A 26708-nucleotide genomic window follows, 5' to 3' on the forward strand; every position below is an offset into this window, starting at 1 on the left:
GGGAGAAGGGGAGGGCGGGGCGGAGGGAGGGGGCGACAGAGAAGGGGAAGGCGGGGCGGAGGAAGGGAAGGGAAGGGGTGGGCGGGGCGGAGGGAAAGGGAGGGGCGAGAGAGAAGGGGAGGGCGGGCGGAGGGAGAGGGTGGGGCGAGAGAGAAGGGGAGGGCGGGGTGGAGGGAGGGGGAGGGAAGGAGTGGGCGGGGCGGAGGGAGGGGGCGGGGTGGAGGGAAGAGGAGGGCGGGGTTAAGAAACAGGTACCCTAGTACAACACCGTTGGGATAGTAATGGTGGCCAGCTACTGTACTAAATAGGAGATCTACTAGATGTTAGGTAATGAGTTTTTGAAAAATCGTATATGCTTTTTGATGCAACTGTGAATGGTATTGTTTTCTTAATTTCATTTTTTTTTAAAGATTTTATTTATTTATTTGACAGAGACACACCGAGAGAGGGAACACAAGCAGGGGGAGTGGGAGAGGGAGAAGCAGGCTTCCCGCAGAGCAGAGAGCCCCATGCGATGCGGGGCTGGATCCCAGGACTCTGGGATCATGACCTGAGCCGAAGGCAGATGCTTAACGACTGAGCCACCGAGGCGCCCCCTTAATTTCATTTTTGATTGTTCATTGAAAGTGTATAAAAATACAATTGAGTTTTGTGTGTTAATCTTGTATCCTGCAGCTTTGCTGAACTCATTTATTAGTTCCAGTAGTTTTTTAGTGGATTCCTTAGGATTTATTATGTACGAAATTATGTCATATGGGCATAGAGATTGTTATTTCTTCCTTCCCAATCTAGATGCCTTTTATTTTTTTTTTAAGATTTTTATTGATTTATTTGACAGAGAGAGAGAGCGAGCACACAAGCTGGGGGAACAGCAGGGAGAGGGAGAAGCAGGCTCCCCACTGAGCGGAGAGCCTGATGTGCGGGACTTGATCCCAGGACCCCAGGATCATGACCTGAACCAAAGGCAGACGCTTAACCAACTGAACCACCCAGGCACCCAATAGTCCGTTAGTTTATCAGCAAAAATGGGTTTATTCAAGAATAGCAGGGGCACCTGGGTGGCTCAGTTGTTAAGCATCTGCCTTCCGCTCAGGTCATGATCTCAGTCCTGGGATCGAGCCCCTCATTGGGCTCCTTGCTCTGCAGGAAGCCTGCTTCTCCCTCTCCCACTCCCCCTGCTTGTGTTCCCTCTCTCGCTGTCTCTCTCTCTCTCTGTCAAATAAATAAATAAAATCTTAAAAAAAAAAAAAAAGAATAACAGAGAATTGGGACGTCTGGCTGGCTCAGTCCATGGAGTCTGTGACTCTTGATCTCAGGTCATGAGTTCAAGCCCCACATCGGGTGTAGAGGTTACCAGAAAAATAAATCAAAACTTAAAAAAGAAAAGAATAACAGAGAATTGGAATTTGAGGTATGCAAGCTAAGGCAAAACCTTAGGCAAGTCCAACAAACAAAGGAGAAGAGCTTTATCTTATGGAGATGGAGGAGGAAGTTAGGAGGTGTTGTTTTGAACAAAAAGGCCATTGGAGAAAAAACAAGAGTACAGGGTGATGAGGGTTTCTTTTTGACTGAGTTGCAGGGGTGACTGATTTCTTATAGGAGCTTAAATGTACATCTTTCCCTATTGGGGCTTGTAATTGATGATTCTTTCTTGTTGATGATTCCTTTGTTGAGGTCCATAAATGACACTTCTGTTGGAGTCTCCAACTGAAAATTCCTCCCATAACTGATGGTGACTGATTGGCTCCCCCTGTCTAAGCTCCTGACCCCACTTTAGTGAGGTTTCCCTTTATGAATTTTTTTAAAGATTTATTTATTTATTTATCTGAGAGAGAGCAGCACGAGCAGGGGGGAGGGGCAGAGGGAGAGAGAGGAGAGAAGCAGATTCCCCGCTGAGCCCCCCAGCCCCCCCACCTCAATACAGGTCCTGAGATCATTACCTGAGCTGAAACCCTTAACAGACTGAACCACCCCAGGTGCCCCCCCTTTATTAATTTTTATAAGACTTTTTTCATTCTTAGTATAGACATTTACAGTTATAAATGTCCCTCTAAACACTGCTTTCACTGTATTTTATAAGTTTTTATATGTGTGCCTCATTTTCATTCATCTCAAAGTATTTTCTGATTTCTCTTTTGATTTCTTATACTCTGAAAATTACAAATCATTGTTGAAAGAAATTTAAAAAGATTTAAATAAATGGGGAAAATCCCATGTTCATAGTTGGAATACTTAACATTGTCAAGGTCACAATAAAGTGATCTAGATGTACATAGAAATAAATTTCAGGGTGCTTGGTGGCTTAGTCAGTTAAGTGTCCAACTCCTGGTTTCAGCTCAGGTCATGATCTCAGGGTTGTGGGATCACATCGGGCTCTGTGCTCAGGGTGAAGCTGGCTTGAGATTCTCTCTCCCTTTGCCACTTCCCCGGCTCATGCACGCAAGTGCTCTCTCTCTCTAAAATAAAATGAATAAATAAAATCTTTAAAAAAGAAAGAATGAAAGAAGTTTCAGGCAGATGAAAGACTGAAATATGAAAGGCAAATCTAGAAAGCTTTTAGAAGATGGGAAAATATATTCACAGCTTTCTGTGAGGAAGAATTTCTTTAGGCACAATAAGCACTAATTATAAAGGAAAAGATTGACAAAGTCAACTCCATTAAAATTAAGAACATCATAAAAAAACACGATAAAGATATCAGACGAGCCAAAATTGAAACACTGACAACACCAAAGGCTAACAAGTGTGAGGAGCAACAGGAACTCTCCTTCACTACTGGTGAGAATGCAACATGGTGCAGCGCTCTGGAAGACAGTTTGGCAGTTTCTTAGAAAACTAAACGTGTGATCCAGCAATCATGCTCCATGGTGCTTATTTAAATGAGTTGAAAACGTAAGTACAAAAAAATATGCACATATATATTTATAGCAGCTTTATTCACAATTGCCAAACTTGGAAGCAACCAAGACGTCCTTCAGCAGGTGCATGGATAAACAATCTCTGGTACATCCCTACAATGGGCTATATTATTCAGTAATTACAAATATGAGCTATCAAGCCACAAAAAAAGACATGGAGGAAAATTTTTTTTTTAAAGATTTTATTTATTTATTCATGAGAGACACAGAGAGAGAGGCAGAGGGAGAAGCAGGCTCCCAAGGAGCAGAGAACCTGATGCGGGACTCGATCCCAGGACCCTGGGATCATGACCTGAGCCAAAGGCAGACGCCCAACCATCTGAGCCACCCAGGCGCCCCTACATGGAGGAAAATTAAATGCATATGACTAAATGAAAGAAGCCTATCTGAAAAGGCTACATGACATTCTGGAAACGGCAAAGCTAGGGGGACAGTAAAAAAAAAAAATCAGGGATTGTTAGGGTTTGGGGAAGTAGGAGGGGTGTGGGCAGATTTTTAAGGTAGCAAAACTATTCTGTATGATACTACAATTGCAGATAGCTGTCATTATACATTTGTCAAATCCAGAATGTACAACACCAAGAGTGAACCCTAGTGAACACTATGGACTTTGGTAAATAATATTGTTAATGTAGCTTCATTGATTATAACAAATGTAGCACATGATCTAGTGTGGGATGTTGATAGTGATTGAGGCTGTGCATGTTTGGGGGCAAGGGTGTATGGGAACTCCGTACTTTCTGCTTAATTTTGCTGTGAACCTGAAACTTCTCTAAAAAAACAAAATCTACTCAAAAACACACACAAACCATAAAGAAAGAAAAAAAAGACAAAATGACAGAATGGGAAAGAATGTTTCTAGCACCCAAAACCTATACAAGTCTAGGGTCTTATTACCAGAAATCAGAGAGTAAAAGCCCAATAACTCAGTAGTACAGCTGACAAATACTTGAAGATTCTCTTCTCCAGAGAAATCCAAACAGCCAAGAAACACGCACAAAGGTGCTCAGCTTCAGGACCAATCAAATAAATGCAAGGAAATCCACAGTAAAAATCTCAAAGTCTGGGGCTCCTGTGTGGCTCAGTTGGTTGAGCTTCTGACTCCTGATTTCAGATCAGGTGATGATCTCACGGTTGTGGGATGGAGCCCCGCATCGGGCTCGGCACTCAGCAGGGAGTCTGCTTGAGAGTTTCTCTTTCCCTCTGCCCCTCCCCCCACTCGCACACTCTCTCTCTCTCTCTCAAAGTAAAAAATAAAATCCTTAAAAAAAATTTTGAAGTCTAAAAAATTCCAAGTATTGCAAGATTGTGGACCATTGAAATTCACGTACAGCTAATTAGAATCTCAATTGACAAAACCCACTTTGGTAAACAGTTTGGAATTATCAAGAAAGTGAAAAATCAACCTACAAAATGGAAGGAAATATTGGCAAGTCATATATCTCAGAAGGGTCTTTTTTTTTCCAGATTTTATTTATTTATTTTTGTCAGAGAGAGAGAGAACACAAGCAGGGGGAGCAGCAGGTAGAGGGAGAGTCAGGCTCCCCACTGAGCAAGGAGCCCGATGTGGGACTCCATCCCAGAACCCTGGGATAGTGACCTGAGCCTAAGGCAGACGCTCATCCGACTGAGCCACACAGGCATCCCAAGGGGCTTTTTTTTTTTTTTAAGATTTTATTTATTTGACAGAGAGAGACACAGCGAGAGAGAACACAAGCAGGGGGAGTGGGAGAGGGAGAAGCAGGCTTCCCGCAGAGCAGGGAGCCCGATGCGGGGCTCGATCCCAGGATGCTGGGATCATGACCTAAGCCGAAGGCAGACGCTTAACGACTGAGCCACCCAGGCGCCCCCCAAGGGGCTTTTTTTTTTTAAAGATTTTATTTATTTATTTGAGAGAGAGAGAGAAAGCTAGGACAAGCAGGGGGAGGAGCAGAGGCAGAGGTAGAAGCAGGCTCCCCACTGAGCAGGGGCTCGATCCCAGGATCATGACCCAAGCTGAAGGCCGACGCTTAACTGGGCACCCTAGGGGATGTCACTCTCAAGACTTACCAAAAGATACAAATGTAGTGATCCGAAAGGGCACCTGCACCCCAATGTTTATAGCAGCAATGTCCACAATAGCCAAACTATGGAAAGAGCCCAGATGTCCCTCAACAGATGAATGGATAAAGAAGATGTGGTATGTATATACACAATGGAATATTACACAACCATCAAAAATGAAATCTGGCCATTTGCAACGATGTGGATGGAACTAGAGAGCATTATGCTAATTGAAATAAGTCAATCAGAGAAAGACAATTATCATATGATCTCACTGATATGTGGAATTTAAGCAACAAGGCGGAGGATCATAGGGGAAGAGAGGAAAAAATGAAACAAGAAGAAACCAGAGAGGGAGACAAAACCATAAGAGACTCTTAACTCTAGGAAACAAACTGAGGGTTGCTGGAGGGGAGGGGGGTGGAGGGATGGGGTAATTGGGTGACAGGCATTGGGGAGGGCACGTGATGTAATGAGCACTGGGTGTTATACAAGACTGATGAATCATAGACCTGTACCCCTGAAATGAATAATACATTACGTGTTAATTAATTGAATTTAAATTTTTTAAAAATCCTCGAAAACAAAACAAAACAAAAAATCCCACTTGCTTACCAAAGACCCTGAACAAGGACTTCTGCTCCTCCATTCTGACCTCAGATTTTCCAGCTCGGCTCTTGGTTCTGGTGGAGGACCCTGAGGGCAAAGCATCCCCTGGTGGGAACCATAACCACCCCCTGACTATAAGGACTGCCCTGAGCCAGCGAGACCCTGACCACCCAGTGATTGACCCCAAGACAATGACCAGTTTGACTTTCATTGCCCACCAGCTTGTACCCACCCACCATTACCCCACATTTTGTTTATATAGACCTGGAAGTAATTTCAGCACTTTGCAGACAGTGTTTGAGACGCTAGTCTACTGTCCTCGCTGTGTTGACATCACTGAAATAATCCATTTCTTGTTTCACCACCACTCATTTCTCTGCCTTTGGATTTTGTCAGCAGCGAGTGGCTGAGCTGGTCTGTTTGGGACTCTCCGAGTCAGGTACTCTTGCTCCCCGCACCCCGGCTACAACCCCTACAACCCAAGCTGCTTCGGCTCCTTTCTGCTCTCGCTCACTCTGTCTCTCTTCCGGCCTGAGAGCCCTCCCTGGAGGAGGGGCCTGCTGCCCTGTTGTGGGCAGTCCTACGGCCATGGCTGAGGAACTGATGTCTCTGGCCAACAGCCGTGAGGAGTTGAGGGCTGCCAACAGAGATAAATGCCTAAGTCAAAGACCAAGGAGGGAGGAGGAGGTGTGAGCGGTCTCACCCTCACCGGTACGGGGTATCCGGATACTCTTATGATCCAAGCAGCTCTCCTGTCCTTCAGAGGCTCACTCCCAGCCCTCTTCCCAGCAGCCCCCTCCTTCCAAGGCTTGGCCCCATCCATTTTCAGTGTTGGGGTGTCAGTCTGACCGACGATGAAGTGCCATGTGGAATTAGGGATGAGCACAACCTTGGATTTCTGGAACGTTCCTGTGCAAGAGCTGGTGGTCTTCGTACAATGTACTTGGAGAGACCCTACCCTGCAGGGTGGGAAGGAGGGTGACAGAAGAACCAGATCCTAACCCCAGCCCTGCTCCTGTGAGCCTCACTTTCCCATCAGTAAAACAGGTCATTGCCTGGAAGAACTGAGTTTTCCCAGCTGCAGTTTGTTTGTTTGGTTTGTTTTGTTGGGGGGGAGGGTCAGAAGGAGAGGGAGAAAGAGAATTCAAATTTTGGATAAACGTGGAAGTTTCTGTCCTGTGTCGCAGGAAGTGGTGGGCCTGGGGCTCCAAAGCTGCCACGCCCGGCACCTGCTAGCCTGCGGCCAGGAGCGGCTCTCAGGTCTGGTGTTCGCTCATTTCCGGGCGGGTCACTGTTAAAGGACTTCTGATTTAGTTCCATCCTGGTCAGAAAAACATGTTCTATATCACTTAAATTCTTTTCAGTTTATCAAGAATTGTTTTATGGCCCAGCATTGATCTATTTTGGGGGACTTGGAAAGAATGTCCACTCCGCAGTGGTTGGATGCAGTCCTCTATAAACACAATGAGTTCACGCTTGCTGACAGTGTGGTTTAAATCCTTTGTCTTTCCTGATTTTCCCTCTGGCATGTTCCGTCAACTGCTGTGACAGAGCCATCAAATCTCCTCCCCTCATCATGTGGACATGCCTCTTTCTTTGTCTCATTCTGCCAATTTTTACTTCATGTAATCTCAAGCTCTCTTAGTAGGTGTGTACACGTGCTTCTTCCTTATGAATGGACCTTCTCATCACTATAAAATATTTTTGCATATGTTTGATCATAATCTTTCCTTTGAAGTCTACCTTATCTGATAAAAATAGAGACACTCCAGTTCCTCATGCTCATTATCACATGATTTATCTTTGTCCATCCATTTACTTTAACGCATCCGTGTCTTTATAGTTGAACTGAATCATTTCTAGATAGTCCGGTCTTGCTTTTTTAATTTTTTTTTTTTAAGATTTTATTTATTTATTTGACAGAGAGAGACATAGTGAGAGAGAGAGCACAAGGCAGGGGAGTGGGAGAGGGAGAAGCAGGCTTCCCGCTGAGCAGGGAGCCCGATGTGGGGCTCGATCCCAGGACCCTGGAATCATGACCTGAGCCGAAGGCAGATGCTTAACGACTGAGCCACCCAGGCGCCCCTGGTCTTGCTTTTTTAATTTATTTATTTTTAAAATTCAGTTTGACAATCTCTGCCTTTTTTTTTTTTTTTTTAGGATTTATTTATTTATTATTCGAGAGAGAGAGAGAGAGAGTGAGCAGGAATGGAGGGGCAGAGTGAGAGGAGAGAGAAACTCAAGCAGACTTTGCACTGAGTGCGGAGCCCGACTGGGAGGGGGAGCGGGGGTTCCACGACCCTGAGATCATGACCTGAGCCAAAACCAAGAGTAGGGTGCTCAACCGATTGAGCCACCCAGGTGCCTCTCTGACTTTTTTTTTTAATTGAAGTATAGTTAGCACGTTACATTAGTTTCAGTATTGATTTGACGATTCTATACATGACTCAATACTCACCATGATGAGTATAGTCACCATCCGTCACCATACATTATCACAGTATTATTGACTATATTCCCTATGCTGTACTTTTCATCTCTGTGACTTACTGATTTTATAACTGGAAGGTTGTACCTCTTCATCCCCTTTATTTCACCCATCCCCCTACTAACCTCCCCTCTGGCAACCCCTGGGTTGTTCTTGGTATTTAAGAGTCTGTTGTTTTGTCTCTTTCTTCTTCAATGGTTCATTTGTTTTGTTTCTCAAATTCCACGTATGAGTACAATCCTATAGCAATTGTCTTTTCCTGACTGACATATTTCACTTAGCATTTTATCCTCGAGGTCCCCATCCATGTAGTCACAAATGGCAAGATCCCATTCTTTTTTATGGTTGAGTAATATTCCATTCTATATAAAAACCACCTCTTCTATATCCATTCATCTATGTTGTTGTTTTTTAATAAGCTGTACACTCAACGTGGGGCTTGAACTCACTACCCTGAGATCAAAAGTGGCACATACCTCCAGCTGAGCCAGCTACGTGCCCGTATTTTGTTTATTCTTAAAGGATGTTTTTGCTAGATAGAGAATTGTGGGTTGACGAGAGTATTTTTTTTTCCTGACTTCTGGTCTCCATTGTTTCTGACTTCTGGGACGTTAGAGATCATTCAAACTGCTGTCCCCTTGAATGTCATTTTTCTCTGGCTGCTTTCAATATTTTCTGCTCAAGTACGGTTTTCAGTAGTTGTGCCTGGGTGTGGTTTTCTTTCTTTTTTTTTTTTTTAAAGATTTTATTTATTTATTTGAGAGAGAGAATGAGATACAGAGAGAGAGCATGAGAGGGGGGAGGGTCAGAGGGAGAAGCAGACTCCCTGCTGAGCAGGGAGCCCGATGCGGGACTCGATCTCGGGACTCCAGGATCATGACCTGAGCCGAAGGCAGTCGCCCAACCAACTGAGCCACCCAGGCGCCCCTGGGTGTGGTTTTCTTTGTATGGATTCTTTTTGTGGTCACTGAGCTATTTGAATCTGTAAAGTAATGTTTTTCACCAAATCTGAGAATTTTTGGCTACTAATTTTCCAGATATTTTTGTCTGCCTCCTTCTCTGTTTCCAGTCCTCTTGGGACTCCTATTTTATTTTATTTTTTATTTTTTTAAAAGATTTTATTTATTTATTTGACAGAGAGAGACACAGCGAGAGAGGGAACACGAGCAGGGGGAGTGGGAGAGGGAGAAGCAGGCTTCCCGCTGAGCAGGGAACCCGATGCGGGGCTCGATCCCAGGACCCTGGGATCACGACCTGAGCCGAAGGCAGACGCTTAACGACTGAGCCACCCAGGCGCCCCTATTTTATTTTTTAAAGACTTATTTATTTGAGAGTGCCTGGGTGGCTCAGATGGTGAAGCGTCTGCCTTCAGCTCAGGTTATGATCCCGGGGTTCTGGGATCGTGTCCCGCATCGGGCTCCCTGCTCCTTGGGGAGCCTGCTTCTCCCTCAGCTTCTCTCTCTCTCTCTCTGCCTGTCTCTCATGAATAAATAAATAAAATCTTAAAAAAAAAAAAGACTTATTTATTTGAGAGGGGGGAGGGGCAGAGGGAGAGAGAAACTCAAACACATTCTGTACTGAGCTTGGAGCCTGATGCGGGGCTCAATCTCACAACCCTGAGATCACATCCTGAGCCAAAACCGAGAGTCGGATGCTTAACCAACTGTGCCACCCAAGTGCCCCAGGACTCCAATTTTAGACATGTCAGCCCTCTGTTTGTCCCTGCTCAGGCTGCTGCAGGGAGGAGACAGGAAAAATGGTCTCCTCCCCCTAGGACAGGCCCTTAATAGCCTCTCCAGCATCTGCCAGCCCAGGCTAACTGGTGAGGGCTGCCAATGAGAGCCTTCAAACCAGAGCACAACTCTTGGGTCCTCCTGCCCTAGCACGCATCTTCTGCCCCTGTCACCCTCTGCACCTACCCCTTAGAAGGGGGCCAGGAGTTTGCTCTGGTCACCATGCTCCAGGGCATTTGGATCTCATCCCGGGGCTCACCGTAGGTGAAGAGCCTGAGGATACTGCTTGTACCCTTCATCTGCTGGTTCATGAGTGCTCAACACCCAGGACAGGAAGCATTCATTTGCCCAGATAAAATGGGGATAAGAACCACACGCTGAACTTAAAGGAAAAAAAAAAAAAAAGGCTAACCTTCATTTATACATAATTCTAAGAATATGTACTACTTTTTTGGTTGAAAAATGACTTTTCCTGGGGCGTCTGGGTGGCTCCATCGGTTAAGCGTCTGCCTTCGGCTCAGGTCATGATTCCAGGGTCCTGGAATCGAGTCCCGCATCGGGCTCCCTGCTCAGTGGGGAGCCCGCTTCTCCCTCTCCCACTCCCCTCTGTCGTGCTCTCTCTCTCTCTCTCCCTCAAATGAATAAATAAAATCTTTTTGGAAAAAAAAAAAAGAGAGAAACGACTTTTCCTTTATGAAATGATAATAATAGTAATTGAACTTTAAAAAACAACAATTTTATTTTGGTAAAATAAAGATTCAAAACCTTATGTTGCTTCCAAAACTTTTGGGTAAGTCATTCCTATGAAACCCAAATTTCTGAGGATCCTGGTCCAGTTTATGCCAATAAGTTGGGGCACGGGGACAAAGAGGAAGAAGAAGGTCTGCATCTCCCCCCGCACCCACCCCCAAGACCACAGAAGGTGTGACCCAACTCCTTCCTACAGGAAGCCTGCAGTGGGGTGGTGTGACAGGAGGCCATGAGCGCACAGAGCGGGGAGCTCTTCCGACCTGGGGTCTTCACAGGGCTTCCCATACAAGAGGCCCTTGGAGGAGCCTGTGTGAGTTATGGAAGACAGGTAGGATGGAAAAGAGCAGCTGGGTTGTCTGAAGACCTCAAGCATTCCCACAGGTTGTGCAGGGCTGAGCACCTGCCTCTTCCTCTACTGTGTGGGTCCTGAGGCCTTGGAGGCCTCAGGTGCTGCAGTTCTTCCTCTGATTAATTGAATAAAAGTGGATTATAGGTGGTTTTTTTTCTTTTGTAACTGTGAAATTTTTATCCAAAGCAAACACAATAATGTGGCCGGACATAGCCTGCGTGTAGGGAAATTATCTCCCCTGTCCACCGCTCCGTCTTCCCCTCTGTGTGAGTGGACTGTGGTCCACTGGGTCCACACCCACAGAGCTGGTGGGAGGATCTGAGAACATTCCAGTTTGGAAATGGGATGTATCCATGTTATCTAGCAACTGGATTTCTCCACTCTATCGGTACTCCTGCAGAAGACCCATAGACCTGTCTAGAAGTTGTGTAGAAATTCATGGTACCTATCCTAATTTCTTTGCAGAGTTCCAGGGTTCCTGCAACTACACAGGCTCTGGGCCCATTCTCTGTGTGTCTGTCCTTAGGCTCCCAGGTTTGTTACATTTTAATGTTGCCACAGTGACCTTCAAAAGGTTGAGGTTGTTTACATTCCCATGGGCACAGTGTGAGGCACCTGTTCCCTGCATCTGGAGAGGGCTGGGCTTCTGACTGACGTCCTATTGTGTTAAAATCACACTAGCACTTGAATTTTCACCAGGACGACTGAGCAGTGTGGCTCACGGGCTTATGCCCACCACTGGCATCTGCCCGCACCTTCTCTTGTGATCGCCTGAGTCTATTTTTCTTTTGGGTTGCCTTGGTTTCAATGTGTAAATTTCCTTTGTATCTTAGGTATAATAACCCGTTATCATATGCACAGCACATGTATTCTCCCATTTGTATTTTGACTTGATGACTTTTTTTTTAAGATTTTATTTACTTATTGGACAGAGAGAGTGCGTGCACAAGCAGGGGGAGCAGGAGAGGGAGAAGTAGGCTCCCAGCTAAGCAGGGAGCCCCATGCAGGACAGGATCCCAGGTCCCCGGGATCATGACCTGAGCCCAAGGCAGACCCTTAACAGACTGAGCCACCCAGGTGCCCCTGACTTGATGACTTTTATACTACGTTTTACTTTCACAATTTTTATACTTACATAACATTTATTATTATTATTTTTTAAAGATTTATTTATTTATTTGAGAGAGAGAGAGAGAGTACATGAGAGGGGGGAGGGTTAGAGGGAGAAGCAGGCTCCTCGCTGAGCAGGGAGCCCGATGCGGGACTCGATCCAGGGACTCCAGGATCATGACCTGAGCCGAAGTCAGCCGCTTAACCAACTGAGCCACCTAGGCGCCCCTACATAACATTTTTTTTAAAGTAAACTCCACTCCCAACGTGGGGTTCAGGAACTCAGGACCCGGAGATCAAGAGTAGCTGGCTCTACTGACTGATCTAGCCAAGTGCCCATACTTATATTTTTTTAAAATGTAGTCAGATGAGTACCTTTTCCTTCATGATTCCCCAGTTTCCTGTCCCTCTTGCTTAATAAATTATTTCTTATCCCTTTATTCCAAGGGGTGTGTTCTAAGTCTCCTTCTAATATTTTTATCATTTTATTCTCAGCAGTTAACCATCTCATCTAGTTGGAATTCACTGTTCTGTGTGACGTGAGGTGGAAGGCAAGAGCCTCTGTAGACAGGGCCCTCCCTGGTGGGAGCCTCAGCTTCCTGTCTTCCAGCCGAGGCCCTGCCAGGTGGGTCCTAGGCTTCTTCCCACTGCAAATGCTCTGGTACTGAGCACAGGTCTCCTGACACCAGCCCAGGGCACCAGGTCCATCTATAAGTTTACCAGCCCCCAGACACAGCACTGAGATGGGGCGTGTCTGCCACCTCCCCTCCTACCTGGTGGGGAACTTGAGGCACAGGAGTCTCACACTGAAGTGACACACTCAAGGGAAGCACCTGAGTGAGGAGGGCTAGCGGGGGACCTGAGCCCAGCCCAGGGTAGGAACAGTTTTCCAGTGCTCAGCGCTGACCACAGCTGCTGTCCCAGCATGACTCTGGCTCAGCAGTGCACTAAAATCGAAGCTCAGCAAAATCCCACAATTGACCTCTGTCCCTTTAAATTGAGACTGGCCAGCAGCCCCGGGATTCTTCTGCGGCCAAGGGTGAGGAGGGCCCAGCCTAGATCCCAAAGGAACAAAGGGTTTCTTAATGGCTTCACACCTTGGCCTCCACTCTCCACCCTTTTCCAGCTTTCTGTGGTCTTGGGCTGGGCTGGGTCAGTGTCTGCCCCCTTCCCTTCTGTAAACTCTCAACAAACAACCCCCAGTCCCTTCCCAAGCAGGACAAAATTCAAAAGACACCCACAGGTAAAGTCCCTCCTTCCAATCCTAGGCCAGCGGGTTCCCTCCCCCAGAGTCAATCAGCATAACCTGCTGCTGGATGCATCCAGTCATTTTACGTCTTTGGTGCATGCAAATACAATTTTTAAAAATCTTGGGCGCCTGGGTGGCTCAGTTGGTTAAGCGACTGCCTTCGGCTCAGGTCATGATCCTGGAGTCCCGGGATCGAGTCCCACATGGGGCTCCCTGCTCGGCAGGGAGTCTGCTTCTCCCTCTGACCCTCCTCCCTCTCATGCTCTCTGTCTCTCATTCTCTCTCTCGCAAATAAATACAATCTTAAAAAAAAAAAAAAAAATCTTCCTACAGGGGCGCCTTGGTGCCTCAGTCGGTTAAGTGTGTGACTCTTGATTGTGGCTCAGGTCATGATTCAGGGTTGTGAAATCGAGCCCCTGGCCTGCTTAGGAGACTCTTTCCCTCTCCCTCTACCCCTCCCCCCTCTCTCTAAAAAATTTTTCCTACGAAAATGGTAGCTTTCTATACCCGTTGTTCTCCCCTTTCCTTTTTTCAGCCAAAGCTACATCTGGCAGACCCTTCCCAATCGGTATATAGAGCTTCCTGGTTTGCATCCACACTGTATCAGTGTTTGAATCACGGTGTGAATGTCCATGATTTGAATGCCCCATTGCCTAATGACCAACATCTGGACGTATGAGGTACCATAATGCAATCTCACACTTCTGTGAGCATCTCTACAGGGAAAATGCACAGAGGTGGGACGACTGAAGCAAAGCTATGTGCTCTTCTCACTTTGGTAGCTGAGTCCAGAGACTTCCGGAAGCTCTAACCTACTGCTCACTAAATACAGGAATGTCCATGGGCCCACAATCTTCCCCTTCCAGTGTGATCAAACTTTTTGATCTTTGCAGATTTGTTAGGTTTAAGAAAAAAAAGACGTCTACAGGCTTTTCAATTTGCATTTCTCTAAGGAGGGGAGGTTGGAGTCTGTTCTTGTTCATTTGCATATCCTTTACAGGAGTCTTCTTGGATTTACTGGAGAGTGGGTATTTTGTTATTGATTTGTAGAGATTCTTCATTATTAAACTATTATCAATCTTTTTTTTTTTTAAAGATTTTACTTTTTTTTTTTTAAGATTTTATTTATTTGCGAGAGAGAGAATGAGAGACAGAGAGCATGAGAGGGAGAAGGGTCAGAGGGAGAAGCAGACTCCCTGCCGAGCAGGGAGCCCGACGTGGGACTCGATCCCGGGACTCCGGGATCATGACCTGAGCCGAAGGCAGTCGCCCAACCAACTGAGCCACCCAGGCGCCCCTAAAGATTTTACTTATTTATTTGTCAGATTGAGAGAGAGAAAGCCCGAGCACAAGCAGGGGGGAGCAGCAGGCAGAGGGAGAAGCAGGTTCCTCCCTGAGCAGAGAGCCCAAAGCGGGGCTCATCCCAGGACCCTGGGATTCATGACCTGAGCAGAAGGCAGACACTTAACTGAGCCACCAGGCGTCCCTAAACCATTATCAATCTTGGAATGCCTGGGCGGCTCAGATGGTTAAGCGGCTGCCTCCGTCGCAGCTCATGATCCCAGAGTCCTGGCATCGAGTCCGGCATGAGGCTCCTTGCTCAGCGGGGAGCCTGCTTTTCCCTCTGTCTGCCGCTCCCCCTGCTTGTGCTAGCTTGCTCTGAGAAGTAAGTTAAACCTTTAAAAAAAATAAACTATTATTAATCTTATTAAGATTGGGTCTTTGTGATAGGAGTGGCAAGCATGTCCTTCCCAGTTTATGGATTGTTTCTTGACATTGCATAAGGCAGTCTGGCTCTGGCTCTGCAGAAAGCTTTGATTTCACCTAGTTGAATTTCCGCCTCCCCTCTAGTGTGCTGGGTTTGAGGTCATTATTTAGAAACGCCCTCGCTTCCACCAAGACTCTGAAAAAGTTCCCCCAAGTTTTCTTTTTTAAGGCCTAAATCCTTATTCCGTTTGGAATCTAACCCAATGTGAAGGGTGAGGGGTGAATCCCACTCACTGATGCAAATCGCCACCTTAAAGAGTAGGAAATTCCCACTCGTCCATGGAGCCTTTTCATTTTGCCATAGGAAGTGTGTTCTTTACACACACCCGCCCCTCCCCGAGGCCCTCATCACGCGTCGCCCGGCCCACGACTCAGGGAACCCAGACGCTGGCGTCCCATGGACCCCAGCGAGTGTAGGAAGCACTTGGGGCGCTCGCCTGCCGCCTCAGATCCACAGTGGTTTCCAATTCATGACCCGCCACTTTCCCTTCTGAATCCCTGGGTCCCGCGCCAGCCCTCTGCCCTCATGCACCCGGGTCCCACGTCCCTCCTGCGCCCGACTGGGTCCCGCGCCAGCCCACCTGCCACGCCCCCCCCGTGCCCCCTCCGTCCCACGTCCCCCGCTGGGTCCCGCGCCAGCCCGCGGCCCCCCTCGTGCCCCCTCCGTCCCACGTCCTCCGCGCCAGCCTTCTGCCCCTTTCCCCCCGTGCCCCCTCCGTCCCACGTCCTTCCCGCGCCCGATTAGGTCCCGCGCTAGCCCGCCGCTCCCCGTGTCTCCTCCGTCCCACGTCCCCCGCGCGCCCCACTGGGTCTCGCGCCAGCCCGCCGCTCCCCCATGCCAGCTCCATCCCACGTCCCCAGAGTGCCCCACTGGGCCCCGAGCCAGCCCGCCGCCCTCCCGTGTCCCCTCCGTCCCACGTCCTTCCCGCGCCAGCCCGCCGCCGCCCCGTGCCCGCTCCGTCCCACGTCCCCCGAGCGCCCCACTGGGTCCCGCGCCAGCCCTCCGCGCCCGGCCCCTCTCGGTTCCGCGTCCCCCGCGCGCACTGCGTGACCCTCCATCCTATCCCGCCCTACCTCCCCCTATCTGCGCGCGCGGTGGCGGGTCGGCATTCCCTCTCAGTCCACGACCTCCCTCTGACCCATTTTCCTCGCGCTCCCCGTGTCCCCAAGTCGCCTTCGGCCCGCTTCGGCCCCCCGCCAGGGTCCTCCTTCCGATTCCTGTCCCCGAGTCCGGCTCCGGCCACGGCTCCCGCAGGGCGGGGCCTCGCAGGCGGAAGTGCCCGGGGCGCCGGCGGCTGGGACCGGCCGGGACGATGGGAGCCCGGGGCAGAGGCGGCAGCGGCAGCGGCGGGGGCCGCAGTGGCGGCGGTGGCTGCCCGGGCGGCGGCGGGGGCGGGCGGCCGGGGACGCGGTCCGGGTAGCGCCGGGCCGAGCGCGGAGCCATGGGCCGGGCTGGGACCGGGACCGGGGGCGCGGCGGTGGCGGTGGCAGTGGCGGGGCCGTTGCTGCTGATGTTGCTCGCTGGGCCCCCGCCTACCGCCGCCGGCGACAGCAGGAAGAGCGGTGAGCCGGCGCGGACCCGCGGGTGCCATGGCGGGGGGGGCGTGGGCTGGGGCCCGGCGGGTTGGGGGGCTGCTGGGAGGCGGAGTCTGGATTGTGTCTGGATTGTGACTCACCCTGGGGGCGCCTGTGCGCTCACCTGGCGCGGGCTCAGGGCCCAGGTCCCCACCCCAGGCGAGGGGGTGGGGGGGGGCCAGGGCAGCCCCTTGCGGGCGCCCCGTGTTAAAGTAGTAGTCGGGGTGGAAAGGACGCCGGCGCCCCCTCCCTTGTCCCCAGGGCCGAGTTCGTCCACACTGGCCCCTTGGAGTGCGCCCTCCCTTCCCGGTTCCTCCCTACGCGTTTAGGTAGGGCACAGCCGCGCTCGAAGGGACTTGGAGGTGGAGGAGTGCAGGGGGACCTAGCTGGGAGGCCCACTGGAAAAAGGGTTGTGCGGTGGCTTCCAGGGCGCCCCCCTGGCCTCGGAGAAGGGCGGGTTGGGAGAAAGTTGATTAGGTCCAGGAGAGGGGCCAGGTGGGTTTCCTGTCTTCACCCTTCACAGGGTCATACCCAACCCAAGTGCAGTGACTTTCAGCAGCCGTGCTTCTTGGAGGCTGGACTCCCACGGGACCCGAGGAGCCTGGTAGGCCAGGGTGGTCTGAGGGTCCCCACCCTGGACTGAACCTCTAGGAGGTGGCTAGACCAGGAGATGCTGTCCCTCAGGGTCCTCCTGGGGGTGTTGAGTAGCCTCCCTGAGGGCCCTGTGGCCAGGGCTGGGAGGGCCTAAATGCCCGCTTGGGCAGCGGCCGGCTTATCCAGCACAGCATGGGGCTCTCTACCTCCACTTCCTGGCCCCCTGCCCCTCCCCCCTTCTCTGAAACCCTCCAAGCTCCTATTTCTTTGAGGGCTGTGCCTCTGGTTTCTGAGCTTGGCACAGTTTGAAATGAAAGGTGGTTTCCCCAGAGATTGGCTCCTGATTCAACTGCTCCGTTGGATATGGCCATATTTATGTCCACCTTTTTCTCCATCCTGGGGTCAGGGCCCGGTGAGGGCTCACTGGTGGGGGGCTTATGGAGATGGAAAACTTGGGGCAGCCCCTCACCTCTTAGGCCTGCTGAGAAGTCAGGCCACTGTGTGGCCCTGGTTTCTGGAGTCTGTGCATGGGCAGAGTCCCTGTACTGGGTACCTGTCCTGCTTTGGAGGGTGTGGGATAGTGTGGGGATAGTGTGCTCTCCCTGGGGTTCCCAGGACAGGCTCAGGGACTTTCTCTCTTTTCTGTCTAACCCTGTGTCCTCGGAGGGGCCTGTGGGGCAGGGCTGGGGTACATGAAGCTGGTGCTCCCTGATAGAGGTAATGTGCTAACCGCCTGGTGTTCAGCAAGATAACCCCGTGGGTGTCTGGGGCAGGGAGGTCAGGCTATAGAGCTGGGGTGCTGGAGGAGCTAAGTAGCCCTGGGAAGGGGGTTCACTGGGTCTTAGGGGGACCTTGAGCAGGTCTCTTATCTCCTATGCACCTGCTGAAACCTACCAGCTGTGTTCCAGGTGCCCTCAGGCTGGCATTCCGGCGCTGGCAGTGGCCAGAAGTCCTTGCCCCTTTCAGGCCAGGGTGCTGGGTGCCCAGCTGGCAGACTGTTTCTCTACGGTCCCCTGGTCCTGAGGTGGAGGTGGGGAGCTGTCCTACCTCAGCTACCCAACACTTTTCTCCGCCCTTCTCATCATGTTATCCTGGGGGCTGAAGCAGCCTCACGAGGAGGTTTGTGGTAGTTCAGCAGCTCCTGGCTTCCTAGTGTTCAGTCCATAGCCTGGTGGATGGGACCTGGTGGCCAGCAGCCACCCGGAGAGTCTGGGATTCGTCCCGCATAGAGCCTACCCCTGAGCACCCTGCCGTGTGGGGCTGCTTTGCAGCTCAGACTGGCTTTGCAAGTGGGTCATTATCTTCTCTCCCGTGCCTCCCATGGGAGGGTCAGGAGGCTGGCGGGAGAGCAGATGCTCACCTGGCTCCCGTCCCTGCTCACCTGGCTCACCTTGAGGGGCCCGGGCCTGCGGCTGAGGTGGTTTCAGCCAGCCACTCTCCCAGTGGGGCAGAGATAGGCATTCAGCTTGGAAGAGCGGGAGGCCGCACCCTGTGTCCACAGTGCATTTCTTCAGGAAGCACTTTAATATCCATTAACTTTGGAGGGCAGGGCACCTGAAGGGAGGTGCTGTCTACCTCAGCCAACTCACAAGGAAGCTGGGACTCAGAGAAAGGAAGGGACACCCAAGGTCACCAGAGGTATGAGGCCTGAGCTGGTGCTGGGGCTGGACTCCCGGCCATCCAGCCCAGGCATGTCATGACCAGACCCCACGCGCGATTAGCTGTCCCCAGGAGCACAGAGAACACTTAGGGTGTTTCTGTCCTGTAGGAGCCCCAAGAGGGAGGGTTGTGGGTGGGCACCACGCGTGGAGTCAGACACCTGCTCTGGTGCTGGTTGTGCTCAGTCAGTGGACACCCCCAGCAGGGGCCTAATCCAGGGAGGGGCCTCTGGTCTCTGTGCTGAACCCCAGAAGACTCAGAGCTGGTCCTGGAATGGTTGGCATGGCACAGGCTGAGTTTTAGAGTGTGGAGGGGAGGGTAGCCGGGGAGCCACAGAGGTGAAGACCTGAGAGCTCCTAGGAGGGTGGGCACAGGGGCGCCCCAGGCTGGGGCCATGGGCAGTTTGTCTCTGTGCCACCCTGCGTGAGCACAGGAACCAGCTGTCCCTTCATCTTCAAGGCGGCCAGCCTTCTGGCCTGGGCCCTCCTCCCCCCAGGGTCTCTGCTCGCCTCCTCTCTGGGTGAGGGGGAACTCAGGCTCTCGTCTGGCTGTGTCTCAAGTCATCACGGGGCTGAGCAGGGGGCCAGGCTCTGGGCCTGAATCCCCTCAGCACAGCATGCCCCACAGCATGGAGCAGGAGGGGCTCCGAGGAGGTGGAGTGAGTGTTCTGGTGTCCGGTGCCCAGGACAAACGTGAGGTGGGGGCAGGCCAACCACCCTGAACACTTCCCGTGACCCTCAGCCTCCATCTCTTGGCCCCCGAGCTGCTGGGGCTGCAGTACTGAGTGAGACCATGACAGCGTGCAGGGGCGGTGGGGGGTGGGGGGGCGTCGGAGGCGTCTGGGGTGACAGGTGTGGGGGGCTCGTTCTGGAAGCTGCCCGATGGGTGGGATGTCGGTGATCTGGGGAGGCTTGGCAGAGACATGGCTTCAGGGTCGGAGCCTGTGCCCCGGAGAGATCAGTGGTGGGGATGGAGAGGGTTAGAAAGATGACAGCTGTGGTCGAGAATGTGCGGCAGCTGAGAGGGAATGTGGTGGTGGCGGGAAAACCTGAGTCCTGGGCCTGCTGGGGGGGACAGCGACAGGTCCAGCTGGGGGTGCCAGGCTCATCCCTCTGTGGGATCCCGTGAGGAGGTGGGGGCCTGGCTGACAGCACCCTTCTCCCCGCAGACATCAGGCTGGTGTCCGAACATTTCTCACAGTCCCCACAGAAGCTGTCTTTCTACAGCTGGTATGGCAGTGCCAGACTCTTCCATTTCCGCGTGCCCCCGGACGCCGTGCTGCTGCGCTGGTTGCTGCAGGTGTCCCGGGGCAGCAGCCCTGCGTGCGCCAACGTGGAGATCACTGTGTAGGTGCCCGCCTGCCCGCCCGCCCACCCGGGTCCGCCCAGCGTCCACCCCTGACGCCTGTCCTGCTCTCCCTGTCTCCAGGTACTTCCGGTACGGCGCCCCTCCCGTCATCAACCCTTTGGGCACTAGCTTCCCTGCCAATACGTCTGTGCAGTCCCCCTTCTTCATCAAGATGCTGCAGAGCAACGCCTCCATCAACATCTCCCACCCAGCACCCGGGGACTGGTTTGTGGCCGCTCACCTGCCCCCCTCCTCCCAGAAGATTGAGATGAAGGTAAGGGGGCTGCCTTCCGGGGATGGGCGGCAGGATCCTTCGCTGCATGAATGCGCAGTCACTGTCGTTTACCTCCCCGGGGCAGACTTGCCTCTAGGTTCTGCTGCCCTGCTCTGGTCCAGTCCTGCCTGGCCCCCATTCCATGCCTGGGCTCTCTGCTCCGGCCTTGACCACCCCCATGTCTGCATGTTCTTTCCCCCCACACTTCGCTCTCTCCCCAGGGTTTTGCTCCCACCTGTGCCTACATCTTCCAGCCCGACATGCTGGTTGTGCGGGCAGTCGAGGTCTTTATCCTGGAGCCCGACGTTCCCCTTCCACAGACTCTCCTCTCCCATCCCAGCTACCTCAAGTGAGTGGGACCCTCAGGGAGGCCTAGCCTCCGGGTGCGGTGGAGTGGGTGATCCCACTGTCCTCACTGTGTGGGCCTGGGCCTCAGGGCCCGACGCCCAGCTCCCTTGGGCCAACACCCCGAGTGTGAGTGAGGGGGGGTTTCGTGGCGGCCACAGAGCCTGAGCGAGACTGTGTCCCCTTGGCCACAGAATCTTCATCCCTGAGTACACCCGGGAGCTGCGGCTGGAGCTGCAGGGCTGTGTGAGCAATGGGAGCCTGGGCTGCCCCGTGCGCCTTACCGTGGGCTCGGCCACCCTGCCCAGAAACTTCCAGAAGGTGCTCACATGCATCAGCCCCACCTGGGCCTGCCACCTGTTCCTGCCCTCACCCCCCGGGGACCGGTGGCTGCAGGTGACCGCCAAGAGCCTGGCGGGGCCTCACGTTTTGGTGGCTTTCAGGGCTATAGCTGCCCTCACAGGTGGGCTGTGTGGAGAGGGCAGGGCGAGGGTGGCTCTGCCCCCTGCCGCTGACCCCCAGGCCTTCCTGCAGCTGAGCCCCTTATCCTCCTGACAGCCTGCAGGCCGTGGAATCTGAACTCCCAGCACCTCCTGCAGAGCAGCCCAAACCAGAGCTGTAACGCCTCCACTGGTCTGCTGCCCCCGAGCCCTGGCTGCCACGGCCTGGGCAGGAGCAGCAGGGTGGGCGGTGGCCCCTTCTGCCTCGTGAGCTACCCGGTCATTCGGGAAGACATGGACGTGGTGTCTGTACGCTTCTGGCCCGCGGACAGGGTCTCGGTGCTGGTGCGGCCAGCCACGCCCTCAGTGATGCGGCTATACCTCAGCACAGGCATGGACAGTGGGGGCTCCCTCACCATCTCCCTGCAGGCCAACAAGGTACCTTTACCTGTGAGCGCCTCGCGGCCGGGCTCAGCTCAGGGCTCTCACCTGCCCAGGCTGAGGCATGCTGCTCAGGTCTTCCTGCCTTGACTTTGGCACAGACACAGGTCAGCCTTCCGGGCAACCCCTGACCGCAGCAGGCCTTGGCGCAGAGTAGGGGCTCTGTCTGAGGAAAGGAAGGCCTGTTCTGTGGGCTAAGGAAGTGAGGCTGCGGGTGGGATCGGGCTGGGTGTCCCTGGTCCTGGAGGGATGGGCCCCGGAAGGGCCCTGGGCCAGCAGGAGCCACCGAGAACGGAGCCCAGCACCAGAGAGAGTGGGAACTTAGGGCAGTTGCGCTGGGGCTGGGGCTGACTGCATGGCCTCGCCTTCCAGACTGCAATTACCAACAACACCTTGGTAGCGGTCTGCCTGAACGCCGCCTCCCCCTTCCTCGGCTTCAACACATCGCTCAACTGCACCACAGGTATGGGCCGGCAGCATCCGGCCAGTGTCCCCAGCCAGCCCCTCTGGCCGTCTCTGCTCAGGCCCTCCCCCTTCCCTGCAGCCTTCTTCCAGGGCCACCCCCTGTCTCTGAGTGCCGCATCGCGCAAGGCCGACCTCATCATCCCCTACCCAGAGACAGACAACTGGTACCTCTCCCTGCAGCTTGTATGCCCCGAGAGCCCTGAGTAAGTAGACTTGGGGACCACCAGAGGGGGGCAGGTGGCATGGGGCTGCCCGGGTGCAAGTTCGGGAGTGACCAAGCCTCCTGCAAGCCACGTGGGGTCAGTTGCCTTCCGGGAGTTGAGGGATTCTGCTCACCCTTCCTGCTGCAGCCCCGGGAGTCAGGACACAAGGAGGGGGACCAGTCCAGGACACAGCCCTGGGAGACTGGGACTCGGGGCAGGGCGAGGGGAAAAGGCATCTCGGCCTCGGCAGGGCTCACAGCTGCTGTCCTCCAAGGCTGGGAGCCTGGGGGCCTCAAGTCTGGGTTCGCATGTCCAAGAGCCTGCTGAGAGCACGGACGAGGGACTGGCCAGCAGATGTCAGCAGCTAGCCTTCCTGTGGCCCCTTCCTCACAGGGAGTGTGAGCACGCCTCGGTCCTCGTGGAGACCACCTTGTCCTTGGTGCCCTGCCTGAATGACTGCGGTCCCTACGGCCAGTGCCTCCTTCTGCGCAGACTCAGCTACTTGTATGCAGGCTGCAGCTGCAAGGCCGGTGAGGGCCGGGCCTGAGGCCTCCAGACGCTTCTTTTTTTTTAAGTTTCTTTATTTAAGTAATCTCTACACCCAAGGTGGGGCTCCAACTCACGACCCCAAGATCAAGAGTTGCATGCTCCTCCGACTGAGCCAGCCAGGCACCTTGCCTGCAGACCCTTTTGCCCTTGGCCTCTCAGCCCGGTGCCTCCCTCTGGGAGCCCATCTCCCCTCTGTCAAGGCCGGAGAGTGACTCTGCCAAACAAGGGCAAATGCCTCCTCCTCATTCCTCCCCTGCTTCCTCAGTCCCCTGCCCCCCTGCCTCCCAGGCACAGATGGCACCCACAGAGAGAGTCCTGCCTCCTGACCTTGGCCTGCCCTCCCCACACCTGCCCAAGCCTGGCCCACGCCTGGCCCACGCCTGGCCCACGCCTGCCCCAGCCTGTCCCACGCCTGCCCCACGCCTGCCCCGGCCTGCCCCACGCATGCCCCACGCATGCCCCACGCATGCCCTGGCCTGCCCCACGCATGCCCCACGCACGCCCCACACACGCCTCATGCATGCCCCGGCCTACCCCATGCATGACCCACACATGACCCACGCCTGCCCCACGCATGCCCCACGCATGCCCCTCGCCTGCCCTGGCCTGCCCCACGCCTACCCCGGCCTGCCGCACGCCTGCCCCACGCATGCCCCACGCATGCCCCACGCCTGCCCCGGCCTGCCACATGCCTGCCCCACACCTGCCCCGGGTGAGGAAGGGGCTTCTCTGCAGGCCTCTAGGTGAGGGGTAGGCCCTGAGCTTCAGAAGAAACCCCCCTCCCCGGCCTCAGCCCCCTGGCGTCACACTGGCCCACAGGCTGGCGTGGATGGAGCTGCACGGACAACAGCACAGCCCAGACCGTGGCCCAGCAGAGGGTGGCCACCCTCCTTCTCACCCTCAGCAACCTCATGTTCTTGGCCCCCATCGCTGTCTCGGTGCACCGCTCATTCCTGGTGGAGGCCTCCGTCTATGCCTATACCATGTTCTTCTCCACGGTAGGCTTGCTCCACTGCCTTGGGGATGTGGGGGCGGGGCTGGCTGGGGGGCGCTGGGCTGCGGCTTACCACCCCTGCTCTGCAGTTCTACCATGCCTGCGACCAGCCCGGGGAGGCCGTGCTGTGCATCCTCGGCTATGACACCCTGCAGTACTGCGACTTTCTGGGCTCTGGGGTGTCCATCTGGGTCACCATCCTCTGCATGGCGCGGCTGAAGGCAGCCCAGAAACATGTGAGTGACTCCTGACTCCTGGGTCTGGACTCCAGGCGTGCCCCATGTTGAGGAAGAGACCAGAAAGAGGGCTTGGCTCTTAGAAACCTGCCTTCTCTTGTAAAGACCATTCTCCTGCTGGAGGAAGCTGCCTCCGGCTGGGAGGGACCGGCTGCTTGGAGAGGGCCAGGAAAGAAAGGTGGTGGGCAGGGTCAAGTGAGGCCCCCAGCCTGTCTCTCCCAGAGCCCCCTTCAGAGAGGAAGCCTAGAGCACCAACCCTAGGCCAGACCTCCCTGAGAAGCCCCCAGCTGTGCTCCTGCAGTCCTTGTGCGGAGGACACTTTGGGACTTTTCTGCCTCAACTGGCTCTGACTAATAAGGACACATGCCTGGGGCCTTGCCTGGCCACATTTGTGCCTCAGAAGTCCACTTGTGGACGGATCAATGGAAGCCCTGGGTCCCAGCAATGCAGAGCAGGACAAAGTGTGCCAGCAACTCTAAGGCCAAGGGACAGTGGGGGCCAGCAGGACGATGACCATGCCCAGGTCACCGGACCTTGCGTTGTCATGAACGACTGGCTGAGGGTTCCCATGACCCTGTGGTCACCCCTGTGTCTTGCCCAGGTCCTGTTTCTCCTGGGCACGCTGATCTTCGCCATGTCCTTGCAGCTGGACCGCAGGGGTGCCTGGAACATGATGGGGCCTTGTCTCTTTGCCTTTGTGGTCATGGTCACCATGTGGGTAAGGAGCTGGGACAAGCCAGCGCTCCTGGCCAGAGCCCCCTCCCCTGGTGATTGGGATAAGAGTCTGGGCTCCCCGCAGACCCCTCATTCTGGCCATGCTCCTGCCCCTGGGCCCGAGTCCTGCACAGCTGCCGAGGATTGCTGGGGGCACCCACGAGGCCCGGGCCTGACACCTGTCAGCTCTTTGTGCCCTTAGGGCCCCCTCCAAGCAGCCACACCGACGCGGTCCGGCTGCCCCGACCTGGCGGGGGGGCCCCGGGAGCTGCGGCTGCAGCCTCCTGTGCCGGACCTCACGCGGCGGCTCTCTCCAGGTGTACCGCTGCGGGCGCCGGCGGCACTGCTACCCCACCTCCTGGCAGCGCTGGGTCTTCTACCTCCTGCCTGGCATCTCGATGGCTGCTGTGGCCGTTGCCATCTACACCTCCATGATGACTAGCGACAACTATTACTACACGCACAGCATCTGGCACATGCTACTGGCGGGGAGTGCGGCCTTCCTGCTGCCGCCGCGTGAGCAGCACACCAAGCCCTGGGCCTGCTCGCAGAAGCTCACTTGCCACTATCAGATCTGTAAGAACCACCGAAAGGACCTGTACACGGTGACGTGACGTGGCCAGCTCAGGGAGCCCGGCAGCTGTGAACGTGACCTCTCTGCCCAGGGGCAGGACCAAAGGAGAAGGACCCTGTCCAGATCGATTTCCAACTGAATAAAATTGCCCTTGCACTCTTTGGCTTCCTCCCGAGGAGAGGAGTGCCCCCCACCCAATTCCCTCGTTCCTGCCGGTTGCTGGCTACCACGGTTCCTCTGCAGGTCCCAGCTGGTGTCTGCAGGGGCCCCTGGGGCCTGGGCCTGGCTGCTTGGAGACTGCAGGTGCCATGCAGGGGCAGGCTCTGTGTTCGGCTGGCTGAAGGATGGTTGGCGATGTGGAGCAAGATTCCCCCATCATCCCTGTTCCCTGTGAGGTGGTGAGGTGAGGCCCAGGGGGACCGAGGAGGCCTGAGCCCACCTCCCACAGGCCTCCGCCCCACTGAGCCTGGGACCGTGCCCTCCTTGCGTCCCTGGCTCCGTGACGAGGTGTGTCCTGATGCCAGCCTTCCCGGGTGTGGGCATGCTCCCTGCTGATGCAGTGGTGTGGGGAGAGGCGACCGCAGTCACCAGACACCTGCTGGGCACTGAGAGGCTGGGTTTTGGCCTTCCGGTCCTGCCCCTCCCCTCCATTCGGCTCTCTGCTTTGGAGGTGCCGCCCCTTGGGAAGAGCTTCCTTGGGAGGGGGCTGCCAAGCTGCTCTGGGAGTGCAGTACCACAGGTCCCACCCTGCCCCAACTCCATCTCTCCAGCCAGCCCATGGGTTCCTGGGCCCTTGCCTGGGGAGCCACTCATGCTCTCCAGTTGCTCCAGGAAAGCAAGTGATGACTGCTGCCCTGTACAGGCCTAACCGTGTGTTTGGGGAGGGGGTTCCCTGAGACCTGGCCCAGCCTTTCTCCATCCTCTGTGGGGGAAGCAGGGTAAGGGGGGCTGACTGCCCCTCCCCTAAGGCAAGACTGCCATGGCTGCCTACCAGGGGTGCCTGAAGTGGCCGGAAGTGGCCACAGGAAACTGAGGCCTCTGAAGGTGGGGTGGGTTGGGGACAGGCAGCCCTCCCACCTACTGGCCCCGGGGCTTCCCTTCCTGTCCCGCTGCGGCCTCCCCCACCCCTTGTCACCCTGCACTCGGCCCCTAGCACATTCTCTAGGTTTGTAAAGGGGAAACAAACATTTAGATATGGTGGTTTTGGGGGTTACAAGTTTTCAAGACATTAAGACATTTTTATGTAGCTCTGATTTTGCTGTGATTGGTGAGTTTAATAGTC

At 54.2% G+C, this 26708-nt stretch overlaps 1 protein-coding gene across 3 annotated transcripts; it reads left to right on the forward strand.

The window, feature by feature from the left end:
• The first annotated feature begins 16326 nt into the window (after nucleotides 1-16326).
• Nucleotides 16327-25587, forward strand: PGAP6 (post-GPI attachment to proteins 6). 3 transcript variants are annotated; one of them, XM_031026765.2, is made up of 13 exons: nucleotides 16328-16579; nucleotides 20013-20190; nucleotides 20273-20465; nucleotides 20687-20814; nucleotides 21005-21273; nucleotides 21369-21688; nucleotides 22064-22154; nucleotides 22236-22359; nucleotides 22753-22889; nucleotides 23728-23906; nucleotides 23992-24138; nucleotides 24785-24856; nucleotides 25170-25587. In XM_031026765.2, exons 1-13 carry the CDS (start codon nucleotides 16459-16461, stop codon nucleotides 25464-25466), a joined length of 2256 nt encoding a protein of 751 aa, XP_030882625.2. In that variant the 5' UTR covers nucleotides 16328-16458; the 3' UTR covers nucleotides 25467-25587. The 3 variants fall into 3 exon arrangements, with proteins under 3 accessions (XP_081676566.1, XP_030882625.2, XP_006732170.3); XM_006732107.3 differs by having other exon boundaries at nucleotides 16330-16579; nucleotides 24740-24856; XM_081820440.1 differs by lacking the exon at nucleotides 24785-24856 and having other exon boundaries at nucleotides 16327-16579.
• The last annotated feature ends 1121 nt before the right edge of the window (nucleotides 25588-26708 follow it).

Source organism: Leptonychotes weddellii, chromosome 5 (assembly GCF_054177405.1).
Source record: "Leptonychotes weddellii isolate Sample4059 chromosome 5, ASM5417740v2, whole genome shotgun sequence".
Lineage (NCBI taxonomy): Eukaryota > Metazoa > Chordata > Mammalia > Carnivora > Phocidae > Leptonychotes > Leptonychotes weddellii.

What these genes read in the sequence shown, in the direction of transcription:
- PGAP6 (XM_006732107.3), top strand. Translation starts at nt 16,459, where the DNA reads ATGGGCCGGGCTGGGACCGGGACCGGGGGCGCGGCGGTGGCGGTGGCA. An exon ending in ATACCATGTTCTTCTCCACG is followed by an intron (nt 23,907 to 23,991) that starts GTAGGCTTGCTC and finishes CCTGCTCTGCAG; the next exon opens with TTCTACCATGCCTGCGACCA. An exon ending in TGAAGGCAGCCCAGAAACAT is followed by an intron (nt 24,139 to 24,739) that starts GTGAGTGACTCC and finishes TGTCTTGCCCAG; the next exon opens with GTCCTGTTTCTCCTGGGCAC.